At 36.2% G+C, this 21,277-nt stretch overlaps 1 protein-coding gene across 1 annotated transcript; it reads right to left on the bottom strand.

Moving 5' to 3' along the window:
- Positions 1-17,997: 17,997 nt before the first annotated feature.
- On the bottom strand, positions 17,998-18,435 carry LOC149179656 (brassinosteroid-responsive RING protein 1-like). The gene has a single exon (XM_089413610.1). It carries the CDS (start codon positions 18,433-18,435, stop codon positions 17,998-18,000), a length of 438 nt encoding a protein of 145 aa, XP_089269736.1.
- Positions 18,436-21,277: the final 2,842 nt, after the last annotated feature.

Below are 21,277 nucleotides of genomic sequence, written 5' to 3'. Positions count from 1 at the left end.
GTACAGAAAGAGGACGGACTGTAGTTTCTTGTGCGTGTTTTTTAGATCCAAAGGTCGAAACAAGGACTCGTGGCACGTCATACAAGTTCGCTCTACTGAACCAGTCTAAAAGCAAGTCACTGTGGGAGATTTCACATAACTCTTCCTTGGAGAATCCAATTTGGCTCAGACTTGTGGCATTGGAAAGAGGACGCAGAAGGCTACTACAGGTAGCAATTTCAGAATTGGAGGATCCGAAATTACAGAGATACATCAGATTCAATATCAGGCTTCTATAAAGTGAAAAAAGGTGTGTAGTTTTTTTTTAATTTTTGTGTAAGCTTGGTTTAACGGAATTCAAAGGGCATAGTAAAACATTATTATCGGTAACTGATGACCCGAGGAAAGAAAATGCAAACACCTAGTAAGGAACCTGAAAGCTCTAGCATGACTCATGAAGAAGAGGAAGAAATGCTACATGATATATCAAAATTACAAGAACAAGTGCAACAAATGTCACGCTCACAAAAGCTAACAGAAGCTAAGATAAGTGGCGTGGAATCTAAGGTAAATGGCGTGGAATCTAAGATAAAGGGCATGGAAGCTAAGATGGATGGCATGGAAGCTAAGGTGAATGGCATGGACGCTAAAATTGATGGCATGGATGATAAGATGGATGAATTGAAGAAGTTGCTACAAGAAAGGGTCACTAATGGTGAAAAGGTAGTAAAGGAAACTCATGATGAGAACAAAAGAAATGTTAATCATGATTCCATAGACTCTAATGTTGGATCGAAGACTCACCATGTTCCAAAAATCGATATGAGGAAGTTTGATGGCAAGGATCCCGCCACATGGATATTACAGATGGAGCAATTCTTCGATCTCAATAATGTGCAAAACACACAAAAGGTACGTATGGCAACTTTATATTTGGAACCAAATCAGTTTGTATGGTATCAATGGCTTTGTTCTCGTAAACAATTTATCACTTGGGCAATTTTTACGGAAGAATTGATAGCACATTATGAGGATACAAAAAGCAACACTTTTTTTAGCCAATTGATAAGTCTCAAACAAAAGGGTTCAATAATGGAGCACATTGAGGAGTTCCAAAAATTGAACATAAGGGTAAAAGATATTCCAGAGGAGCATAGGATTGATGTGTTCATAGGGTCTTTAAAGGATAATATCCAACATGATGTGCGCCTTTGGGAACCTGATTCATTAGAGAAGGCATTCAGGTTAGCAAGAAAAATGGAAAGCAAAATTATGGCAACTAGGAAGCATACCGTTCACAACTATAAAGACGGAAGTGTTGTTGCCCATAGTCTTCCACAACCTACAAGGTTGACACCACAACAATTGGAAGAAAAAAGAGCAAAAGGGCTTTGTTACAATTGTGATAGCAAATACACAAAAGGTCATAAGTGTGCTGAGAAGAAATTATTCTACATAGATTGTGAAGAGGAAGAAGAAAAGGAGCAAGAAAGGTCAAAAGAAGAGGATATATTCCAGGAACAAAGCCTAGATGAAGAACAAATAAATCCGACCATATCTTGTAATGCATTGGCAGGAATTACCACTCCTCAAACCATCAAGATAGAAGGACAAATCAAGAAAAAAAAGGTAATAGTGTTGATTGATTCAGGAAGCACCCACAATTTTATTCATTGTAGGGTAGCAAAAGAATTGAATTGCTTCCTATATCCAGCACCAGAGTGTCAAGTGATGATTGCAAATGGAGGAACAATAAATTGTTCTGGAAAGTGCCATAATATCAAGCTATCCATGGGAGAATATGTATTGACTAGCCCAATGCTTTCCATTCCAATGGGAGGTGCTGATGTTGTACTAGGAGTCCAATGGCTACAATCCTTGGGTACAATAGCTTTTAATTTTCAAGAACTTTTCATGAAATTTTCTGTGGAAGGAAAGGAAGTTGAATTAAGGGGTATTGCAGGGAAACCAGGAAAGATAATCAGCTCTAATGGCATGACAAAGCTTCTAAAAAAGGAGCAAAGAGGTGTAATTGCACAATTATGTTCGCTAGATGTTTCCACATTGGAATCATCTATTTCTCCAGATCTCCAAAAAGTCCTGGACAATCATTCCAAGGTATTTGAGACTCCCAAAGGTCTCCCACCTATGCGTGATCATGATCATGCTATTCATCTGATTCCAGGAAGTGTTCCTCCAAACATCAGGCCGTACAGATATCCATATGTCCAAAAAAGTGAAATTGAACGTATGGTTGCAGAAATGCTAGAGGCTGGTATAATTCAACCGAGTCAAAGTTCTTTCTCAGCTCCAGTAGTATTGGTGCACAAGAAGGATGGATCATGGCGCATGTGTCCAGATTATAGGGAGCTCAACAAGCTCACTATTAAAGATAAGTTCCCCATTCCTGTTATTGATGAATTACTGGATGAATTGCATGGATCAATTTACTTCACCAAGTTGGATCTTCGTTCGGGATATCATCAAATCAGAATGAAGATTGAAGACATTCCGAAAACAGCATTTAGAACTCATGAGGGTCATTATGAATTTTTGGTCATGCCTTTTGGCCTTACCAATGCACCTTCAACATTTCAAGGTTTGATGAATTCAATTTTCAAACCATTCCTTAGAAAATTTGTGTTAGTATTTTTTGATGATATACTAATCTACAGCAAGTCTTGGAAGGATCATGTTGAACATGTTGACAGGGTGCTACAACTATTGGAGGAGAAACAATTATATGCAAAAAGATCCAAATGTTTCTTTGGAGTCCAGGAGGTGGAATATTTGGGTCATATTGTATCTCATGAAGGAGTTAAGGTAGACCCTAGCAAAATTAAAGCCATTAAGGAATGGAAAATCCCCACATCCATAAAGCATCTGCGAGGATTTCTTGGGTTGACAGGGTATTATCGCAAGTTTGTTAAGAATTATGGGAGAATAGCAGCACCTCTAACAACATTATTGAAGAAAGATTCATTTTCATGGACTTCGGAAGCAACAAAGGCCTTTGAACATCTTAAAGAGGCAATGTGCCAAGCACCGGTCTTAGCTACACCGGACTTCACAAAAACCTTTATTGTGGAATGTGATGCTTCAGGAAATGGAATTGGTGCTGTTCTAATGCAAGATGAAAGACCCATTGCTTTTGAAAGTCGTCCAATCAAGGGAAAGTTTTTAAACAAAGCTATTTATGAGAAGGAAATGTTGGCAATACTCCATGCACTTAAGAAATGGCGACCCTACCTAATGGGAAGACACTTCAAGGTAAAAACGGATCATGATAGCCTTAAATACTTTTTAGAACAAAGATTATCCTCTGAAGAGCAACAAAAGTGGGTCACAAAGATGTTGGGTTATGACTTTGAAATCATCTACAAAAAAGGGAAGCAAAATGTGGTGGCAGATGCACTCTCAAGAAAGGATGAGGATGTGGAAGCATTGTTGTGTGCCATTTCTATTATCCAACCAGATTGGATAAACGAAGCAAGGGAGGAATGGAAGAATGACGAAGAAGTGTGGGCACTTATTCAAAAGCTACAACAAGATTCCAGTACTTCTGATACATTTAGCTGGCAAAATGATTCGTTATGGTACAAAGATCGCTTATACCTCTGTAAGAATTCCCAGCTAAAACAAAAGATTCTTATGGAATTGCACACTTCTCCCTTAGGAGGGCACTCAGGATTTTTAAAAACTTACCACAGGGTTAAGAAGGAATTTTTTTGGGATGGCCTTAAATCAGATATTCAAAAGTTTGTGGCGGAATGTTTGGTTTGCCAGCAAAATAAAGTTGAAACAATTAAGACACCAGGTCTATTACAACCTTTATCCATTCCAAGCCAACGTTGGGAGGAGGTTTCAATGGATTTTATCACAGGTTTACCCAAGTCTGAGGGAAAGAGTGTCATCATGGTGGTAGTTGACAGACTTACCAAGTATGCACACTTTTGTGCATTATCACATCCATTTAAAGCCAGTACAGTTTCTACTGCATTTATGGAAACAGTTCAAAAGCTACATGGAAACCCAAAGATTATTGTAAGTGACAGAGATCCCATTTTCACTGGAAATTTTTGGACAGAATTATTTTCTTGTCTTGGTACTCAGTTAGCTCATAGCTCATCTTATCATCCTCAATCTGATGGGCAAACTGAGATAGTAAACAAATGTTTGGAAGGATATCTTCGTTGCTTTGTATCTGATAAACAGACACAATGGGTCAAATGGTTGCCTCTAGCTGAATGGTGGTATAACACTTCCTTCCATACAGCAACAAAAATGACCCCATTTATGGCACTTTATGGGTATCAACCACCATCCATCACATCATATTTAAGAGAAAATTCTAAGGTTCAGGCAGTGGAACATCACATCGAACATCAACAACAAGTCCTCCAACTCTTAAAGGATAACCTCGTGTTGGCACAAAATAGAATGAAACAACAGGCAGATCAACATCGCAGTGAAAGAAGTTTTGATGTAGGTGATTGGGTATTCCTACGGCTAAAACCATATAAGCAAATGTCCCTAAAGCAAGCTAAGAAGGATAATAAATTATCACCAAAGTATTATGGTCCGTACAAGGTGTTGGAAAAGATTGGTACTATGGCATACAAATTGGAGCTTCCTGCAGCTTCTCGATTGCACCTAGTTTTCCATGTTTCATGTTTAAAGAAGGTTATAGGTGACAAGCTCCCAATTCAAACAATATTGCCAGAACTTGATGAGGAAGGAAAAATTATATTGGAACCGGAAGCAATCACAGAAACAAGAACTCGACAGCTACGAAATCGATCAATTTCAGAGTATCTTATCAAGTGGAAGAACTTATCCGCTGAAGATTCTACATGGGAGGATGAGAATTTTATGCAGAAGTATCCAGAACTGCTCAAGCGTTGAGGACAACACTTTTTTGAAGGAGAGGGGCATGTTGGGTCCCTATAATACTAGTGATTACCCCATTACTATTGTAGTTATACCCCCTATTTATATTGTTGTGCCCCTATTACCCCCATATTGTTATTTCTGTGCCCCATAGAATCCCTCTATTGTTATTTTTGTGGCTTTATATTATTATTGTTAGGTCGGCTGGATTATATTGTGCCTCCTTAGACTCCTATATATAGAAAGGAGGTTTTGTCATTTGTAACATCGAAGAATTGTTCATTTATGTAATGTAAAGGAGGTTTCCCCCTCGAAGAGGCTGAATTCTAAGGCGTGGATCTCTCTTTTCTATCTTTTTGTGAGCTGGTTTCATAACACATCTCCTTAGTCTAGCTTCCATGGCTTGGGCCTCTGTATTTTCTCAAAATGGAAAAAGGTACAATTTACAATTCTCTATAGCTCCTAAAACCTGCTTCAATGGACTCAGAGCATCCCAAAACCCAAAATATGACTCTCAAAGCTCTGCAATTGGACTCTAGCTGATCTAGGCTTAACCTTCTCTCCTAGTGGCCCCGGGCTTCCTTAAAATTCAACGTAGAAAAATCACATATATAAGTTCCTCTCTTCCTTTGCAACATATTCCATTGTGTTCAGAGCATCCAACTTATCAAGGGACACCTTTTTCTGATCCTCATTTCATCGAATTTTGCCCAAGATATGGTCAACACAGTTTCTCCTAGTAATCCTCCACTAAAAATGGAGGAACTCCAGTTAGCTCTGCTAATTTTGGACTTACGGACAAAATTGGTGGACCACCAAATTTATCGTCGAACTAAACTTGAGGTCAATTAATCATTAAAATGGATCAATTAGGCATTAATCCAGAATTAGCACTAATCTTACGCACTTATAACTAATTGTTAGCCTAACTGCTGGCGATCTCCGCAATGGTGGTCACATGTCATGGTTAGCACAATTCCCGTGCAGTTAAATAAATATTAGCTTGACGGTTTTGAGTGGAGCAATCACATGGTGGTATTACCTAGCGCGGTTAGGCTGGCAATTATGTAACATTGCCTACCAGTTGTCAATCGTAACTGAAACCAGAGGGAGCATTCACATTGAGTATAAATGCTAAAGGTTATGTTGGAGTTATGGTTTATGGTTAAATGTTAACTGTAGTCGTTTCATGTTATGGCATGGTGTTCACATGGGGAGGGCTGGCCCACAAGCTACCCCTCCTAACCCCCAAACAACAAACCGTTGAACTTCAAATATAATCAGTGAACAATATGGTTAAGTTGCAATGGTAGGAGAGATGGTAATATGCTTGGTCTATGCAGAGGAGGTCGTGGGGTCGAACCCCGGTGCGTACATAAAAATTTTGGTAAAGCACGCAGCCAGTCCTTTGGGGAGGGACACATGGTGGCCTCCGGGGTTGCCACTTGTCCCCTCCTCATTGGTCCTCCATTGACCAATAAAAATGTGCCATGTCACCAACCTATAAACCAACCTCAGGATGCCACTTGTCATAGTCTGATTGGATTTTGACCATCTGTTGACCCTGCCGGTCATCTTCCATGTCAATAGTGTGGATTGCTAACTAGGAAGTGACTGTACATTTTCTTTTTCAAAAATTTATTTTGTTTGGCAAAGCGGTCAGCGGGCTCTATCTTCATCATACAAACTCTTTTTTGAACGAAACAAGTTGCATTGGGATCGTATTTCCAAGATGGATGTCATTGTTCATCTTTCGAGTGATTCTGAGCACTTTTAATTTTGAGCTAATTCTTACCCTTAATCCAAATTATGATCACTCCTTTCCACTGACAGGCTTTTAGACCCACAAAATCTAGTTATCTGATGAGAGTTGAATACTCTTCTCTTTCCCAAGTTCTATCAATTGATTATACTTGAAAAGTATCCATGACAACCACTTGGGTACACTGGCATGCCTTGCATTGCAAATCACTATGTCCCTCAAACATTGTTCTCCTTTTTTTGTTGACACAATGAAACACTTTCTGGACACTTTCTGGCTAAAAAATACCTTTGTTTTACCACAACAATCCCTCGTTGCTTGGAAAACTTATACAAGATGATAGCCTTCCCACAGAGAATCTTGGCATCAACACATACAACGGTGTACAATGGCTACAAATTTTTGGCATCTCGTCCACTTTTGCTTCTCGCGTCTATCATCCTCCAGTTCAACATGCTACTCATGTCATGATTTGAGAATTAAGGTTGAGCATGAGCATCTTGCTCAAGAATGGACCTTCCAAAATCCCATGACATCTTGTCACAAATACAACCATTAAATGGAAAAACACATTATGAAAGAAATGAAAATCGACGACCTCTGCTTTTGCTCCTTCAAAATAATAATTGTCACATCATGTAACATCGCCATGTACTATTGTATCTTTTTGTACAAACCATCGATTAACACAAGTCGACAAAACATCATTGAATAAACATAAGTTGAAAAAACATACTTCTTCAAGCAACTGATTTGACTTGAGAGCCAAACATAAGCATGTACAACAACTTGATGATTCTTTGAATAAAAAACAAGAATTTCACATCTCATGCAACATCTCCCTTTCATCTTTGGAGATAAAATCAACTCTTCCAAGTTGATATGACATACATGTGACAACAATCGACACAAGTCGACACTCATGCACATATCCAAACACAATGAAACTAGCAACAATTCCAATTTTCGCACACACACAAACTCTCAAGTATGTGTACAATTCTTCAACTCTCCCTCAAGTACAAACACAAGTAAAATAAGCCCAAAAACATGTATGGGTACATAAAGATTTGAATTGACAAATTTGCTGCAAATGAAGTGAATACATACCCCACTTTCACACACCTTCCTGGCAAAAATATGCAACATCAAGAATGAATTCAAAAGAAATACATTCACATACAAACTTGTAACCACAAATTGCCTTCTTTGTTGGATTTAAGTGAGTCAAACAGAACTCCACATTCAACATCTTGCATCATACAAGTTGCAGCATACTTTCAACATAAAAGTAATGTGTTCATAAGGAAAAGAAATGCATTTTTAAGGAAAAGAATTGCATCTATCAACAAAAGAATTTCAAGCGTTATTTGGTTAAGAAATGAAACAACCTCTTACCAAACCATTTCCATGGCGCTTCTTTTAGTTGCACATCATCTTGTGAATCATCTTGACCCACATCAATTATGGAATATCCTTTTCCATTCTTGCCAAATTCTCTTTCCACCTTCTTAAAATTTCGTGGATGAGTTGTTGGATACAAAGTCCAACATTTTTCTATGAGAAGACCTTGCATATGGAAATGAATGCAAAACAATTGCATCTTGTTTTCAACATGGTTTCCATTATCTAATGGACCTCTGGTTTTTTGTCTCTTTTGTTTCGAAAGTTTCGTTTGTATGGTTATCCTCTTCCACCACCTTGAAAAAATATGGTTATTATAACCACAAAAGGAACATGTAATACATCTCCTAATCTTATGTGAAGATTTACCATGTTTATCAGAATCAAAAGAAACTTTATTAAAGGAATATTTATACCTTGCACATTCACCTTTGTCGCCTTCTTAAGGAGGTGAATTTGATGAGGTAGTGGCTCTCTTCGAAATACCAACAATGGTTTCAATGTCCTTAAAGATTTCAAAGTCCTCCTGTTTTTCCTTTCCACTAGTTGAATGCTTATGAGCATCTTCCTGCAAAGTGGGTATAAAACTTTTGCATTCCTCATGAAAACAAACTTCACAAGCTTAAGGGTATGAACATGTAATGAAATTTTCTCTTGGAACACCTTCATGTGCCTCCTTGGCTTTGGACCATTCTCCATCATGTTGTCCATAACCAAGACCCAAATACCTAGGCCTTTCCTCAATAACAATTGGCTTAACTATGCCTTCTGCATGTTTGCCTAACCCTCTACCTTCATAGCCCATATTCATTAATAATTTGGACCCTATTCCTCTAGTGTGTCTTTCAAAAGCACCAAAACATTCATTATGAGAGGAAATCGAAGATAAAATTGAATTTCATACCTCACATTCATGCACATACTTGGCTAGGGTTTCCTTGGCATCATGGAGTAAAATCTCCATCTCATGCATCTTTTCAAGAAGCTCTTGCTTCTCCTCCTTCATGGCCATCGACTTCTCTTGAAGTATAGTGTTCTCCTTCCTATATTCAATCATCTCTTGCACCGTATCTTTCATGATGAAAAACTCTTGCAATGTCTCTTTTATCAAAGAGTCTTGCTAAGGAAGATGAATTAGAATCATCACTTGTTGAAGTTGCCATGACATAAACTTGCACACTGTTAGTTATCATTGCACAAATCTCAAGCAATAAAGCAAATAAACCTTGCTCTTATACCAACTTGATCTGTAGTTGTATGTTAGTTTTGTTGTGCTAATTTCAACTTCAGATTTCTAAAAAAATGCTTGTCAATTGCTTCATCTGCATAGGTTCCCTTATGGTGTTTGTGAATAGAAATAGGTAAATATTATCAAGCTTTATGTTAAGTTCATGAGCATATTAATATGAAAATTAAGTGTTGAATAGAAGCGAGTAAATGAATAGAAAACCATCAAGAAGTACTCTTAGCATAACGTTTTGATAAAGGAGTTCACCCTTCCTAGGCTACATCTCCTTGGTCCAGCTTCCATGGCTTGGGCCTCTGTATTTTCTCAAAATGGAAAAAAGTATAGTTTATAATTCTCTACATCTCCTAAAACCTACTTCAATGGAATCAAAGCATCGAAAAACCCCAAATATGACTCTTCAAGCTCTGCAATTGGACTCTGGCTGATCTACGATTGACCTCCTCTCATGGTGGCCCTAGGCTTCCTTAAAATTCAACGTGGAAAAATCACATACATAAGTGTCTCTCTGCCTCTGCAACCTATTCCATTGCTTTCAAAGCATCCAAATCATCTAGGAACACCTTTTTCTGATCCTCATTTTGTCGAATTTTTCCTAAGATATGGTCAAAACAATTCTCCTAGTAATCCTCCACTAAAACTGGAAGAACTCCAGTTAGCTTCGCTAATTTTGGAGTTAGGGTCAGAATTGGTGCACCAACAAATTTACCACTGAACTAAACTTGAGGTTAATTAATCGTTAAACTAGATTAATTATGCACTAATCCGGAATTAGCACTAATCCTGCATGATTATAGTTAACCATTAGCCTAACTATTGGCGATCTCCTCAATGGTGGTCACATGTCATGGCTAGTGCAATTCCTGCATGGTTAAATAAATATTTACATGGCGGTTTTGAGTGGAGCGATCACATAGTGGTATTACCTCTGGCTGTTAGGCTAGAAGTTATGTAACGCTGGCTCTCGGTTGTTAACCGTAACCACAACTAGATGGAGCATTCACATGGAGTATAAATGCTAACGATTATGTTGGAGTTATGATTTATGGTTAATCATTAACCATAGCTATTTCATGGTATGGCGTGGTGTTCACATGGGGAGGGCTAACCCTCCTAACCCCCAAACCACAAACCATTGAACTTCAAATATAATTGATGAACAATATGGTTAAGTCACAACAGTAGCAGAGACGGTAATCTGCTTGGTCTATGTAGAGGAGGTCACGGGGTCGAACCCTGATGCCTCCATAGAAATTTTGGTAAAATGCCCAGCCAGTCCTTTAGGGAGGGACATGTGGTGGCCTCCGGGCTTGCCACTTGGTCCTCCATTGACGAATAAAAACGTGCCATATCACCAACCTATAAACTAACGTCAGGATTCCACTTGTCATAGTCTAATTAGATGTTGACCATCCGTTGACCATGCTCAATCATCTACCACGTCAGAAGTACTGACTAATGACTGGGCAGTGACTGTATATTTTTTTTTTCAAAAATTGCTTCTGTTTGGCAAAGTGGTCAGCGGGCTCTATCTTCCTCACATGAACTTTGTTTTGAATGAAACAAGTTGCGTTGGGATCGTATCACCGAGATAGACATGGTCATTCTACTTTTGAGAAATTCTAGGCACTTTGACTTTTGAGATAATTCTTTCCCCTAATCCAGATTCTGATCATCCTAGTGCAAATATCTATAATTTTTTACAAAACATTTAAAATCTCTACTAGAATCATCATGAGACCATCCCATCATGTTTGAAATGTTTGGTCCATTCTTCATCAAACTTTGTGCTCCATCTATGAACCTGCATCACTCTTCATGTAATGGCTAATTGGTGGAATCCCATCTCACAGAACTACAATGGAAAAAATTTAGACCAATACTGGGTACTAAATCCGGATTACACAAAACTTGCCTCTATTATAATTGGCACCATAGTTTCGACATGGATTCCAAAGAAAGAACATTGCCAAAAGTAAAAGATAAATAAATGTGGTGTGTAAATTCTTCTTAGTCTACTTGAGAAAATATCTTGAGATTGGGTGGAGATGGTTCATGAATGTAATTTTTTCTTTTGAAGGATTGGTTAATATACTTGAAAAAAAAAATCAATGTTTGTTGTATATCAAATATTCTATTCATATTATTTTTTGAGGAGTTTTATATTATTTAATACATATATGCACAACTTGGTTCAACTTTAGTGTAATCATGTGATGATACTTTATGCGAAATACATGACACTTTCATTCAATTTTTAGGTTCAAAGATTTTTTTAACTGAATAACCTATCCCTATATCAAATTTTCATAGTCAAATTCAATAATGCACTTAAAAATAATATTTGAGTAACTAATTTCAATATCAACCATTTAAACACTTAATGAATAAATGCTTGACAATTGAAATAAAGCTTGAAGCGACCTTTTCTTAATATTTTGTATTATATTGATACAGATCAAATAGTACTACTTTGTTGCATTCTAATTCATAAATAAATAAATAATAAAATAAAATAAAAATAAAAAATTGATCATCAAATGACATAAGTAGACTTATAAAATAGTTTGTGTTATAGACTTTGAAGGTGTGCCAACATTGTAGTATTACAATAGCTTATGCTAAACATAGACAAAGTAGTTACTTAGTATCAACATTAAAATAATTAATAACAGTAACAAAAAAAATGTTTATATGTCATTAAATAGCTTTATAAGTAAGAAAATTATTACACAATCTACTACTCATCAGTTAAATCTAGATGAACTTGGTTTTAACATAGAAAAATATCTAATAATTATAATAAAAATAATGTAAGCAGTCTAAGTTTTAGAGAAATATCAATTCTATGTTCTTTTCAATATAATATATTCAAACAATTCAAAAATAAATATTGAAAACATGCAATAACTAGCTTAGTCAATTTAGCCTCTTTCCTCTTTTATTTGAAAAACATCAAGCTGTACTACTCTATTATTATTCTTATTCATATTGGTTTACGATTGTTAAAATAATTAATAATTCATACTCGAAATTACTAATGTTATTGTCATTAAATAATTTTATAAGATAATTCTCGCACATTAATCTATTATTTATGAAGAAATCCTCAATCAACTTATATTTTAACACAAAAATATAAATAGTTAAAGTGAATTATATTACTATTTCAATTGATAATTTAATTTTATCTTAGATATCATTTTGGGATTCAACTGCGTTAAGTAAGTCATTCGTTTATGACCATTTCTATGAGAGGCAGTCGTAACTGACTAATTTCTCATGATTTTTGAATAGTTCACTTAGCACTCATGATTTTTGAATTAATTCATACGTGCTAATCTCAACACTTAATTTTATCTTGTCAACTATAATGTGGTGTAAATTTAATATAATAATATATAATAATGATGGCGATGATGATGATGATTAATATCCACTCATGCAGGATCATCAACTCTAGGCATACCAATGTTATTAGAACTGAAAACGGTCATGTAAATTTTAAAGATAATTTCATTTTCCCTCACTTTTAGTGTGCATAAATAAGGAATTTGGAGGATTTTGATGTAGAAACATCTGTCCTAATTCTAGAAAGAATTTGGATCTTTGGGTTGTTAAGATATTTGGATGAGTTTTGTGTTTTGGCAATTTGTACCTTTGTAAATAATGACAAGTGCATAGATGAGTTGTGAGTTAGTTTTAGGTTGTTGGGATATATGTCCCATATGATGTTTTTGTTTAGATATTTTCCTAACCTATGGGAACTTTAAAATAATAGTGTACAACTTGAGTTATGTAGCTCTCAAGGGAACTAGATGAGATAGCTCTGATACCACTTAATGCATGCCCAACAAGGGCCCACGTTCCCCAAATCTACAAAGGTGTCCCATGCTTTTATTATTCCACTACAGGCTAGTATGATGGTGCAATGGCCTTCTGCCTTGCTTATGAGGAAATATTTCCTCATTTTCTCTTTCTCCATGCGTAGGCCAATCCAGCCTATGTAGAATTAATCCCTTGTGTTAGCCAAAATCACTATGTAATCTAAAATGTTAAAGTGGAGAAGGTGCTTCCTTCAAGCTCTGCAGGCACCTATAAGACCAGGCGCTATGCCCAATGACTACCAAGTTTCTTTGGCCCGAGTAACTGCTAGTCTAAGGTCAGGGCCATCCTACCAATTTTCATGCCAAGAAAACCAAGAAGCTGATCAACTGAATGGGCCCCATTTCCAATCAAGGGTCAGGTGGTTAGACTTGTTTTCTCTTTTTTCTACAAAATATGATTCAGACTGACCCCTAACCTCATATGAGATGCTGACCCCAACCTCGGGGAGGGCCCAAGAACTACCAAGTTTCTCTGGCACAACTAACTACTAGTCAGGGGTTGAGGCCATCCTACCAATTGTAACACCAAGCAAGCTGAGAACCCAACCAGTCAATTGGGTCCCACTTCCAGTTGGGGTTCTATCAGTTGGTCCCTTTTTTTTGTTTCTTCAAGAATACAATTTAGACCAACCCCCAATTTTGTCCACAGTCCTAACCCCAACCTCAGGCTGCAGCATGGCCCATATTGTGGATCAAATCATGGATAATAATAGTGGAGTCCCAAAGAATGAGTAGATCTTGAATACTCTCTAGTTTTCAGGGATAGAACTTGTAAAAGGCCATAGGAGGCATTTGCCTAATTATTAGTTGTTTTGTCCAAATCCCCGAAAACATTGGATTTCTAGTTTATCAATGGCGTGAAAATCAACCCCCTTAGTTATTTTAATTATTAAATAATTAAATTAAATTAATTAATTAATTGTTTAGTAAGTTTTTAAATCTATATTTTTCTTAATAATAATTAATAAATTATTATTAATAGCTGAGAATTATTATTATTAACCATAATACTTAATAGAAATTACAAATATTACTAATTGGTTTAAAAGGGAATAATAAACCCATGGAGGGTAGCTCAATTGGCAATGATCGTGTTATGAAGTATTATGTAAAAAATGAAATTCAAGGTTGAAATCCCCTATGGGTCAAACCCACAAAAAAAAAAAAAAAAGACATGATTAACAATTATTAACAATAACTTATTATTATTTATTAAGATATGAATACTTGAAAAATTTTATTCTACAGATATATATAAATTTGTGTTACATAGTTTATTATGAAAATTTTATCACAAAAATGGTGAATATATCCACTGAAAGTAGTGAATTAACTGATTTTCTAATTTTCATTTTAGAAAAACTCAATCTAGTTAATGTGAAAATAATTTAGATCCATAGTATATTTCCAATAATAATGAAATATGTGTTTTTAGTGCATTGACCTACCTCCTCTCATAAATATACCCATTACTTTCATTAACAAATTATAGAGACCCATGATTGTCTCACTCAGAAAAAAGAATCTATTTTCGAGTCTAACCTCCCTAATACAAAGAATTTGTTAGGAATTAAAGCCTAGGTTTTATGATCATTACAATAACAAGAAAGCATGTAGAATATAACACCCATCATTGAGAAATTTGACCTCATCATATGCATAACAAAGATGAAACATTACATAGTACAAGGAATATAAAACCAAGTTATTCAAGCTTATAAGGCACTGCCATCCATAGCACATAAACGTAAGGTTTAATTAGATCTGATTTCTTGATAAGGCAGAATTGCAGATCCAAAGCTAGGGTATACATTACAAAAAACTTGGAGAAGAACACCATATAAAATAAAGGTCAATAGGGTCCAGAGGGGAAGAAATACTTAATATTACCACACAACAACATAAGCAATGTTAGCAAGATCTTGTAATCAACATAATCACAACACTGCAATAAGAAACGAATCCCATACTAATTGCTATTGGAACATAACCAATATCATCACACGTTGTTTTAGCGCATTTAAAATAGTGACAACACATATTAGTCAATCCTATAGATAACAATATCATAGTCATGTCTCATGCATTAACAACACCATTTCATACTAGAAATGTAAACATGCATTCATTGAAACTACATGAGGAACACTTACCTTGGAAACTTTTGGGAAATTGAGTCTAGAAGTATGACTCTCCACCCAACCATAGACAACTGTAGCAATCCTCAATTGCAACTATCACCCCCGAGTTCGATTCTAGAGACTGAGTTGTCTTTTGATTAGGGATTAAACTCACTGCTAGATAAACTAGGGACTCTAGAGGTTCTCTAACCTCCACCCACCAACCGATTTCAACCAAATAGAGTGCACAGGGTGTCCAGAGACTCGTTGTCTCCACCCTTTAAATTTCAAAGATTGTGGTTCCACCCAATTTGGGGATTCCAAAACCAACTATAAAACCCAACTACAACAAACAAGTCTCTAGAAAAACTTCAAGAATTTGTAGGGACGATTCCTCTAGCCCAACCCTCAGGAAGTCAGAGAAAACCCATCTCCTTCCATTGGCTATCAGGGGATTTCAGAGGCAATTAGTCCCTCACCAGAAAGTATTTTTCTCTGACTCCTTGTCAAACAAAACTCATATCATATCCCCTCAACATCTCTTTCTAATCATTTGATTTATTTTCCTAGTCTCGATGACTTCCTGCACTGTTCTTTTTCGCAACTCTTTTCCACCTTTCCTTTTTGTTCTTTACTCTCTCTTTTTTTGTTGCACTATCTCTACAGCCCCCTTTCTCTCTGATGAACAATTACTTTTTCTGTAGCTGCATTGTCCCTTGCACTTTTTCTAGCGATTTGAATGCATCTTCCCTTCTCTAGATGTGTTGCTCAATTGATAACCCCCATTGTTTTCCACACAAAAATTTGATTTTTCCTCACTCTTTGAATTTTGTATTGACAGTGACCTCTCTCTACCACAATCTTGCTAGCCAATAAGAAGGGTGTCATCTTTCCAGCTGTCCCCCAGACTTATTCCTATTGCTTAGCTTGTTGTAGTGTGTGGCTTGCACACTTACCAACTAGTAGTCTTCCCCATATCCTCTTTTATTTATTGTCCATTTTGCCTTGTAGAGTTTTCCAAGCAAGCATGAGCATGTGTCCTTATTTTTGTAACGCCATAAGTTCTGAAAATACCAAACGATTAAAAATACACCAACCGACCTTCAATGGCTATCATAAGTAGTCCATATTTCCTTCAACAAGAAACTCAATTCATCCGAGGCAAGCAACCTCCCCCAACCTCCAAAATCCGTGTCTCATTACTCAACCCATTTTGACAATTATTTGCATAAAATATTGATAGTACATTTCACAAATAGAATATGAGTACAATGGCACATTATACAACCCAATATGAGGGTAATGTGTAATTACAGGATGGTTAACATGAAGTTGAAACTTCTCTTTCAAAAACAAATTAAACATTGTAAATAAAAAGATTTCTTAACTACATAAAAATAAAAATATACATATATATATAAACGTTATAAAACATCAAAAATCTCATTTTCATTATTCCAATGTAAAATGAAATAGATATCATAAGTAATGTTACAACCCACTATTAAAAAAAAAAACATAGTTAAAATATTTTATTTTTATTATAAAAATCGCAAATAAAATATTTGTATATTTAACATTTAAGAGATAAAGTAATTCCCCAATCATCGGAGCTCCTAAATTGCATTTTTTATTATGATAAAACATGAAAGGTTAGAGAATGCCCGCGTATTGTATTGTTCCGTTGTGAGCTTTTCGAACGCTGACGGACTCAAAAGAATGAGTACTGGGTTGGGTTTTAAGGCTAAAAAAAAATCTTCTTCTCAAATTATGGCTATATATTATGTCGTCAGCACAATTATGGCTTTACCTTCCTAATCGGCTGTGAAGGATCGAATTCGGCCATGTTCCTCGGCTACATATGGGGTAGCTGCCATGTTTACTGCTACCGCAACTACACTCATGCTTTGATTTGGAAGCAGAAGATGGGGGAACTGGAAGCACAAGTAAAGCAGGAGATGGGCGAAACCTGGAAGCACAAGCAGGGGAAACGTGTGATGGGGGCATAATGGTAGACGCGAGTTTGTCCAACGGCTTCTGATGTGGTCTGGTAAGCGGGGAGACACGGAACAGTCGTGCGAAAAGAGCAGGAAGAAGTCAGTATAGATGTGTTTATTAAAATCTGATGCATCAGCTACACCGCAGCCTCGTGCCTTTAGGCTTTGACTGATCTTATGTATCTTTTTCATCGGAAAGAGTCTCACACGGCATAGAAGATATTAAAGGCCATGTCCCGTTCATTGCACACTGACACGGGAGCCGCCCCGAAGGTAAGCCGACGCTTCCAGCTTGTACAGCAAGTTAAACGTGCGGTAAACGGATTCTAATTTTTCGTTGAGAATTAGTTGAATTGGGTACAATTTGAAGCCATGGTTAAATTTCCACCCATGAAACTTTGTTTTTTACAGTTATTTTTTACAATTCAAAGAACAGATAGAGAACCGGATCAGTCTAAATTTTAACGTGTTGAATATCTGAATTCCGAAGAAACTAACATTCGAAATAAAATTACAACACAGCTGTAAGTTCAAAACCATTCGAGAACAGAAATTCAAGTCTCAAATTTCAAACTTCAGTCTCTTAATGTCATTGCATTTATATAATAATTCCAGCGGTGAGTGAAATATCTACTCTTACTATTTTACTAACTGCTGAGAAATTTCCAAAGAGATTCCATGTCTGATGTAGCGCCCTCGTTTCTTTTTCCAGTTATGTTCCACTATGGTCTGAAAGGAAGGGCGACCTGCAGAGAGGACAGGCGTTCTGGTCATGATCAACCCATTTGTCCACGCATTCTCTGTGAAAGATATGACTGCAATTCGTTAGCCTTCGGATCTCCTCATGCCTCTCCATGTTATTTAAGCAAACAGCGCACATAACATCCTCGTCACCGGCCTCCTTTGCTAAAACGCCGAACCGAACAACCGGTAACCGCTCACGAATCCTTTGTGCAGATACGGAAAATGTCACGGGCTTCAACCGTGGGTCGGTTTCATCTGGCCAGGAGGTCTCGGGTTCCACAAAATCTCGGAACCCCAGGAACCGAAGGAGGCGATAGACGGCACTTGTAATATAGATCAACACACAGACAACGTTAAGGAGCAGCTTGGGGATGATGATCTGTGAACACCCAACTGGAAATCCCATGGCGGAAATAAAGGCCGTTCTGAACATAAGCACTCTGGATCGATGAAACCAATATATATGTATTTGGGTCATGGCTGTCACGTGTTGCTTTTACTGGATGGAATTCCCATCCACAATCACGGCACCGGCAAAGTCCAGATACCTACTTTGACCTGTAATTATGTAAAGAGTTTTGTTGGCTAAAGGCCGGCGAGTTCAATCCTTTCAATTGACTTCAAACGGGTGGTTTTGAAAGAGTGCGTGGTTTTCAAGCTCGACACCTTTTCCGTTTTATTTCACGACCGATTCAATTTAAAATCCGTCATCATCTTTATCTCGTTTTATTTTAATTCCAGATTTTAAAATATTTTAAATAATGGTAATATCAATTTTTATCTTGTTTTATTTTTATGGTAGATTTTAAAATATCCCAAAAAAAAAAGATGAATAATAATAAATTTAATTTAATTTTAAAATATTTCAAAATTGGTTTAACTTTCCACAAGACAAACTCTTACGATGCCAATTTGGTCACACAGGAAGTTAGTGCAGTGAAGGTGTAAAGACGCTAAAAATTTAAGAGTTAGAAGGGACCTCTAACTATGGTAATTGAGTGTGTAAATGTATTATAAAAATCAAAGTCACAAAGGAATATATTGAAGGATGACGAGCATTATGACAGTAAAAATATTAAATTTAAAAAATTTAAATTTAATTTTTAATAGGGGAAGTGATTTATTAGTTATTTATTTATAATTTTTGTTTAATCAGAGTAATTGGTAATTATGTATGGGATTTGAGATTTCTTACTTTACACAATATTTTATATTATGAAATTTTTAATTATAATTATTTATTTAGAAAAATTAGTTTAGATTTATCAAGTCTGATTCTACTAAGTCTATATAGAGATCAAATCTCATCAAATCTCTTGAGATGCAAATATCTTTTAGAATGAAAAGAGATTTGATTTGTCTCGAGCTTGATAGATCCAAATTTAAGATGGATATATGAACACATATTTCATTAAATTTGGAAGTATTCAGTGGATTTTGATTTGACACCTAGCCTTGGGATTGAAGTCTTTGTTTTGTCCATTTTATCATGGATAACGCTCAAATACTCTTTTGGAAACCACTCTGACATAATTCTATGGGAACAATAGCAATAACTTCCACACATAACAATCTTGTTATGTTTCTTCAACCTACCTTGTGCCTTTTCTTCCAACTCTTTTGTAGTTGTTGACTTCATTTGTGCTTTCAACACAATACATTCACTGCATTTACTAAAGTTGGTGTTCTTTGAAAATGCCACATCTCGAAACTTCGTATTCCAAATCTTGCTCATTGTTGGATGTGATATTGATGGGTAATTGAGCTTTTGAAGAACCTCATTGATCTCTTTTAACAAAGAATTTTGTGTGTAAGTCGAAGGAAGCAATCTTAAAGGAGCAGATGTTCCATCTTCTTCAACTTGAAGTGTTTGGTTTGGTGAAAAATCTGAATTATCCATTACAATTTTGTAAAATATTTATATGGCTGCCACTGTGTGAGCTCATGCTTTGCATATGTTGGTGTTACCATGAATAACTTTGATCTATCCATGTTGGAAATAATGTTGGTAGTTATAGAATGTGCTTTGAGGAATTTTATGTATCTTATACCACGCTTTCTTACAAATAATAATCCCATTAAATCTCATGTCCTTTACATTTCTAGCAATAGGTGGTAGGTCATGGCCCTTTGACATGACTGTGTTTGACATGAGTGAATTCAAGACAAATTCTCTAATACAATTTGTATTTATTTGTCTCATACCCCTTCTAGCACATGCAATGACCTTCCTATCCACATTTTGAAGACAATCTTTTCAACAACATACATCTACTGCCAAAAGTCGAATTTCTTTCTCTTCATCTATTTTTGTTTGACATTTTGCAATTTTTTTGTAGCCATAACTCGTTTAATCCTCTTATATAGCCTTGTTACATGCATATCAATTGAGTTTCTATCTTTTTCATTACAAAGGTACCCATCCCATTTGTTTAAGAGATTTGTGTCCTCTATAACATCCCATATCACCATTTCTTTGGGTGGCTCCTTGAACTTTTCATTGACCCTTAATATAACACCTTTGTTGTCCACCAACTTATTTATTGGCCATCTAACGAAACAGTGTATAGACTTATCCCCAATTCTGCATATCTCACAATTTCCATCTATCTCTTCTAGAAAAACACCAAAATCCATTTCACCTAGTGTTTCACCGTCAACAATGTCATCCTCGCAGACATTAACTAGCATTCCTTTGGCAATGCACATGCTTGTTCCCATGCATTCATGTGTAAGAGAAACCTTTGAACATATGAATCTAACCCTATCTTGGGGAATATTTATGGCTTGATCATGACAGTGAGGCTCCAAATCTGATTCTAGCCAAATTTCATAAGATTCTAATGCACCCCCAAGTGTATGCTCAAATCCTATTGGATGTGGTAGAGGAGCATTATGTTTTAACACCTTTTCAATTTTAACCACTATGTTTCCTTTCTTTACCATCTTTCCATGCACTTTATGCCCAAGATATGTATTGAATATGGAGCCCTCGCCCACCTTCACTCCATGTTGTAGAAGATTTACCTTATCTCCAATAGAATATGTAGAAGAAACATTTATACCTATAAACGAATCTAAATAAGGTTAGTATTTACTCAAAAAAAAAAAATTTATTATAGTATCAATAATATATAACACATGCTTCAATATTTTGATTTACCTATGTGGTGTCTCAAATCCACAATCTTCCATGGATGTATGTCCCCTTCATTAACATCGTCATCAATCAAACATGGTTGAGTGAC

Source organism: Pinus tabuliformis, chromosome 3_2, assembly GCF_031772625.1.
Source record: "Pinus tabuliformis cultivar Carrire ecotype Pingquan chromosome 3_2, CPIR1, whole genome shotgun sequence".
NCBI lineage: Eukaryota > Viridiplantae > Streptophyta > Pinopsida > Pinales > Pinaceae > Pinus > Pinus tabuliformis.
Note: the sequence above shows the minus strand (reverse complement) of the source record. Positions and strands in the feature narration are given on the sequence as shown.

What these genes read in the sequence shown, in the direction of transcription:
- LOC149179656 (XM_089413610.1), bottom strand. Translation starts at nt 18,435, where the DNA reads ATGGGATTTCCAGTTGGGTGTTCACAGATCATCATCCCCAAGCTGCTC.